Genomic DNA, 6,375 nt, shown 5'->3' on the forward strand with positions numbered 1-6,375 from the left:
GTCCCAGTGTCATCTACAGGCGATGGTAATATCCCTCCCGAGTATGATGACTTAGATGTACCTATTGCACAAAGAAAACAACCGCGTATCACATCTGGAAAATTGCCTTCGAAACTTTCGCCATATAGTGTTTCATACTTTGTGTCATACAAATCAATTGGAGCTTCTTATCATGCTTTTATTGCAGCACTAGATGCTGCGGAGCCTATCCCACGGAATTGGCAAGAAGCAAAATCACATCCACGCTGGAGAGAAGCAATGTTAGAAGAAATGGCTGCTCTGGACAAGAACAATACTTGGGTAATCACTACTATCCCTGCTAATAAGAAGGTTGTAGGCTGTAAATGGGTTTTTACCATAAAACAAAATCCTGATGGGAAGGTAGAAAGATATAAGGCCAGATTAGTAGCAAAGGGCTATAGTCAGACCTATGGGGTAGATTATGAGGAGACATTTGCTCCTGTAGCAAAGATGAACACTATTAGAGTTTTAATCTCAATTGCTGCTAATAACCAATGGAAACTCTATCAAATGGATGTTAAGAATGCTTTCTTACATGGAGAACTTCAGGAGGAAGTATATATGGAAATCCCACCGGGATTTAATAGCAGGGAAACTGAGGGTAAAGTGTGCAGATTACAAAAATCACTCTATGGACTAAAGCAATCCCCTAGAGCCTGGTTTGGAAGATTCCGAAGAGAGATTTGTTCTTTTGGCTATCAGCAAAGCAATGCGGACCACACACTATTTTTTAGAAATAATCACAACAAGGTAACATTACTTGTGGTTTATGTGGATGATATTATAATTACAGGGAATGATGAAGAGGAGATTAAGGACTTGAAGAAAATGCTGGCAAGGTCTTTTGAAGTCAAGGATCTTGGACATCTTCATTACTTCTTAGGAATTGAAGTGGCTTATGGATCACAAGGTATATATCTCTCACAGAGAAAATATGTTCTTGATCTACTTGCTGAAACTGGGATGATAGATTGTAAACCTGCTGCAACACCAGTGGAGATGAATCACCGTATAGTAGCAGACTCGGGTCATCCAGTTGATAAGGGGCAGTATCAAAGACTAGTTGGGCGATTAATATATTTGTCACACACTAGACCAGACATTGCATATGCTGTTAGTGTGGTCAGCAGATTCATGCATGACCCTCGATCAACTCATCTAGAGGCAGTGAATAGGATTATGCGGTACCTTAAAAGTTGCCCTGGTAAAGGAATTTTATTTTCGAACCGCGGACACCTAAGGATAGAAGGATATACAGATGCTGACTGGGCTGGGTGTTTGGATGACAGAAGGTCTACTTCTGGCTACTGCATCTTTCTTGGAGGAAACTTGGTTAGTTGGAGAAGCAAAAAACAAAGTGTGGTTGCTCGATCTACAGCAGAAGCAGAACTGAGGTCATTGGCTTCTGGTTTATGTGAACTCATGTGGCTACGCTTGTTACTTACCGAGCTAAAATTGTACACGGGAGATGCCCTTCAACTCTGTTGTGATAATCAAGCCACAATTAATATTGTGAATAACCCAGTCCAGCATCACAGGACCAAACATATCGAAATCGACAGACATTTCATTAGAGAAAAACTAGAGGAAGGAGCACTTCGAGTGAACTATGTTAAATCGGGAGAGCAACTTGCAGATGTTTTAACTAAGGGTGTTAGTGTTGTGTCCTTCTTGAAAACATGTGACAAGATGGGGCTTATAAACATCTTCGCCCCATCTTGAGGGGGAGTATTGGTAGGTGCTAGGTGTGATATGATGAAATGTAAGGGATGTAAGTGAAAAGGTGTGAAACCTGTATATACGTGTGTGTTTGGTCAAATGAGAAGATAAGAGAGTTTTCTGGAAACAAGCCTTCTTCTTATCCCCTTCTCTTTCCCAGCAGGAGATCTAGATTCAATGGAGTTCCAGGTCAACCCCAACAACACATACCCTACTCATTAAGTCATGGGCAGGGTACGGATATAGCCTGCTACTCACGGGTATAATCATAACATGCCCATCTATTATTATTTTTTACATTAAACACAAATACTCTTGTTGATTTATGAGTTAGAATATGAGATTGTGTTTTCTACGTTCTGACAATTGTGTTATTAAGTTGATACAATTCATTTTTAATCAAGTTAGCTATCGGTAAATGTAAAATTTTGAAGAGCTTGTATACTATTTGATTTACCCGGTACCCAATGGGTACGGGTACACGTTGGATATGAGTATGGGTAAAGTTTTAAACCCGTGGGTACGGGTACACGTTGGATATGAGTATGGGTAAAGTTTTAAACCCGTGGGTACGGGTATGGGTTGAAGTATATACCAACTGCCTATACGAGTATGGGTATGATACTGCTCTACCCTGTCCATACCATGCCCATTGTGATCCTTATATGAAGTAATATCATGTAAGAACATTTAAAGAATTATTCTTTTGATGCTCAACTTGAAACTTTTTTTTTATTTTCTGGAAGATGCTTATACATACGTACGTACACTCAGCCTATGAACGCACGCATTCTACCCTTATGAGAACCTTCGAGAGTCTGAGTCCGAGAAACTGATCCGGTGGGTTTTGAGATTGACGAAGTCACCATAGACGCCTCACTATCGATGAAAACGTCGCTTCCCACATTGAAAGAATATTCCGGCTTTCTCGGACACCCAATTTTTTTTTTTTGAGGAAGCTCAGGAGAGCTGCGATTTCATTGATAGAGGAAAAGAGTTACAAGGAACTCAAAAGTACGAAAAGGTTACAAGGAGGGCCCCCGAAGGTAGCCCGGGCACATGCGACTACTCTCGCGCTCTAAGGTGCCGGCAATCCGCCAACGCCTAACACGATCGCTCATCTATAATATCACCAAGGACCTCCACCGGTCGACGCTCGCGGGCCCGGAAGATCCGGTCGTTACGTTCGCGCCAAATGGCCCAGATGACCAGGAGAGCGATGGACTTGCAAGCCTTCACCTCCATTGGCGCGGTAGACGCAAGGGAGGCCATGCAAGTTGATAGAGGGCCCGGAGAGCGCCAGGTCTCAGGCCGGAGTGAGGCAAGGCCGAACCGGGAGGCCACCAAGGTCCACAGGTTGCGCGACCACGGGCACTCGACCGACTTACACCCAAAATATCAAACTTAAGATTTGAACTCTGGTAGGCTTGGGGTGCCACTTCTCTCCTAACGATCCAACCACAGATTGATTCTTAACATCAAAATTTATTAATTAATCAGTGAAAGTAACAACTTCAACAGCCTCAGCCAGAAAACTAGCAGCGCAACATTTAAAAGTTCGAGTACCTCTCACGAGAAGGCACACATTAGCAAATTTCTCGCGAGATTTATTACAACTAAAAATGAGGAGCATAAAACTTCGAAACTTGAAATGCATTCAGGGGAACACTTCGATGATTGATCGAATTCCATTGGTTGGAGTGATCTTGTAGTCGCTGAAGCCGGCCTCGGAGAAAATCATGCTCCACTCGCTTTCCTCTCGCTCGATTCCATCCATGCCCATCATGTAGACGTCGAAGAAAGCCTGCGCCTCTTTGGAATCATGCTGCTGAGTCACCGGATACCCGACCACCATGTCGATGATGATCACCTTTCCTCCCGCATCTCTCTCCGGGATCGCCTCCTTGCACAGACGCATGATCTTGACACAGTCTTCGTGTTTCCAGTCATGCAAAATCCACTAGAACAAAACATCGCATAAGTATATGGACTAGTAGAAACAAAAGAATGATGGAGTACTGGTAATACTTGAACCATGCATGGCGCTGCCTATGGAAGGAATTGAAGTACAGTAAATAATTTTTACCTTGAGTAGAACAGCATCCGCCGGCGGGACATACTTGAACATATCCCCGGCGACGAAGGTCACCCTGTCGTTGGCGGGAGCCAAGGCTACCACGTCGGCGAGGTCCAGCACGGTGCACTTGAGGTGCGGGAACGCTTTAGCCACGGCCGTGGCGGTGGCACCATGAGAGCCGCCGACGTCAACCAGCGAGCTCTTCACTTCTTTGAACACTCCGCCGTGCTCCTTGAGCAGGACCTGCATGGCGACGCGGCTGTCGGCGGCCATGCCTCCGCTAAACTTGCCGCCATCGCCCACCGTGGTGTCCCAGAAGTCGCAGCCCTGCGCAACCTCGATGAGCGACAGCCCCGACGGTCGCTCCTCGGTGAACCACTCGGGCATCTTCAGCAGAGCGTTCCAGGATACCGGGTCTACCATTGTGTCCACCATCGGGGACAGGTCGTGTGGTGATCTCTCGACCAGGAGCCGGGAGACCACGGTCAGCTCGTAGTACTCAGGCGGGGCAGCAGCACCATCACAGGGTTCGTCCTTGCCTTGGACCAGTGAGAAGACCCCGGAGGTGGTGAGCACCCGCATGAGCCGCCTTAGGTTGGAGAGCTTCGTCGGGTGGATATTGATCTCGTCGGCGAGCTCGGACAAGGTGGCGGCGCCCCCGCGGCGGCTGATGGCGTCGGGGATGCGCAGGTCCGTGGCGGCCTTGAGCGCCAGTGACTTGACGAAGGCGAGGCAGTGGTGGTAGAGCTCCAGCTGACCTTGAAGTAACTCGTTGGTACTCATGGTCAGCTCGTCGTCTTGTTCGTTGTGCTTGTGCGGCGCCATTGTGTATGAGTATGTAGTATGCTGTTGTTACCTTCTCTTTTAGAGAAAATGTAGTGTGTGCTACTAGCTTGGTCGAGGGGGTCTTATATAGATGCATGCGCACGTGATTTCCCCTGGACATGGCGCGTGACTGGATCGGGACGCACCAAGAATTTCCAGAAATCCATTCTCACACCTTGTTCAGCGAGATACATCTTTTTCAAAGGACCCTATGTTTTGCTCACAACACATCTCAGACTTAACGAAGAAGTACCATAGTCGACGAATAAGAATCTGTTCATACCAACATAATATGATGGCATATAGTAATCATCAATCAAAATCTCATCTCAATGCATAATTTCATTACGTGCCACCCACACCACAGGAAATCGTTAGGTTGCCGTGTGACCAGGGGCAGCTTAATTTCATCTCGGTAACTACGACCTCTCAAGAGGTCAACTGCCCCCACACATGATTTGGAGTCCATGCATGCCTTCAAAACATGGCGTCGCTACCTCATGATTTTTTTTGTGAGATCTACACTCACCACAAAAGCATGAAATTTATTTTCTCTCAGAAGAAGTTACATATGCGGCAAAGTAGATGGACTGAGCTCATCAAGGACTACCATCTACGCCAACGGTGTTTCGGCTATAACACCGAGGGTCACCATCGGCGCAGACCTACGCCAACGGTTTTCGAGGCTATACCAACGGTAATCCCCGTCAGCACAGTTGCGTTTTCCTGTTGTGTCTGTCTCCTTAAATTTTTAATACCCAAACCTCCTTTTTTTCTTAGACCTGCAAACTTGAACCCATTTCATCATACAATAACCCGTTTTTGCTTTCTTCCCATGCCAAAAGACTCTTCTACCATATGTTTGTCAATTTTCTGAGTGAAAGTTTTATTCAATGGAGCCATCGGCATGGTATAAGATAGGAGGGCATGCAAATTTATTATGCATTTCTCATCAACGAATACTCCCTCCGTCCTCGAATGAGTGTACGTTAAGACATGTTTTAAGTTAAACTTTATTAACTATGACTAATTTTCTAGAAAAAAGTAGCAACATTTATAATATTGAATTAATATCGCTAAATTCATCTTGACATCTAGTTTAATAATATACTACTTTGATGTTACATATATTGCAATTTTTATGTAGAACTTTAGTCAAATTTAAAAATATTTAACTTCTAAAAAAGAGAAATTACACTTATTCGCGGACAGAGGGAGTACGGTTTAACAAGAGTATGGTTTACATGGGGACTGTGTACCAGGAAAAGTCCCAGTTGAACCTGGCTGCACGTGAACTCAGGTGGAAAATGCATTTTCCAAATGTAAAAAAATTCTGAAATAAAAATAACAGGTACGTATGCATGTTCCATGTGTGCGTACAAAGTTTTCGCGGAGAAACCACTTTTTTATTTCAGAATCTAAAAAAGACAAAATACGTTACATATATCTTTGCTATATAGCCCTGTAAAATTTCACTTTTTTGCCGAGGCAAAATAAAAGGTTTTTTCGTCAAAAAACTCATGTCCAGGGCACATGTTTGAGATCACCTTTGCATTCCTTTTGTGTTCCGATTTTTAAAACATGTTTTTATATCACAAACGCACTTTTGAAAAAGTAGGTTTACATACACCCAGGTTCTGAAAAGCCAGTCTCCTGTGTACCAGTCATATAGCGTGGTGCACGTGATATGCTACCTCAAGCAAATCAATGTATACCAGCCATCTCATTCAAAA

The 6,375-nt window shown here is 44.4% G+C and overlaps 1 protein-coding gene across 1 annotated transcript; it reads right to left on the bottom strand.

Moving 5' to 3' along the window:
• Positions 1 to 3,328: 3,328 nt before the first annotated feature.
• Positions 3,329 to 4,674, bottom strand: LOC124681930 (acetylserotonin O-methyltransferase 1-like). Its single transcript, XM_047216703.1, has 2 exons — positions 3,827 to 4,674; positions 3,329 to 3,700 (listed from the first exon to the last, which is right to left on the bottom strand). The coding sequence occupies exons 1-2, from the start codon at positions 4,640 to 4,642 to the stop codon at positions 3,398 to 3,400; spliced, it is 1,119 nt and encodes a 372-aa protein (XP_047072659.1). The 5' UTR covers positions 4,643 to 4,674; the 3' UTR covers positions 3,329 to 3,397.
• Between the last annotated feature and the right edge of the window lie 1,701 nt (positions 4,675 to 6,375).

This window comes from Lolium rigidum, unplaced genomic scaffold, assembly GCF_022539505.1.
Source record: "Lolium rigidum isolate FL_2022 unplaced genomic scaffold, APGP_CSIRO_Lrig_0.1 contig_61444_1, whole genome shotgun sequence".
NCBI lineage: Eukaryota > Viridiplantae > Streptophyta > Magnoliopsida > Poales > Poaceae > Lolium > Lolium rigidum.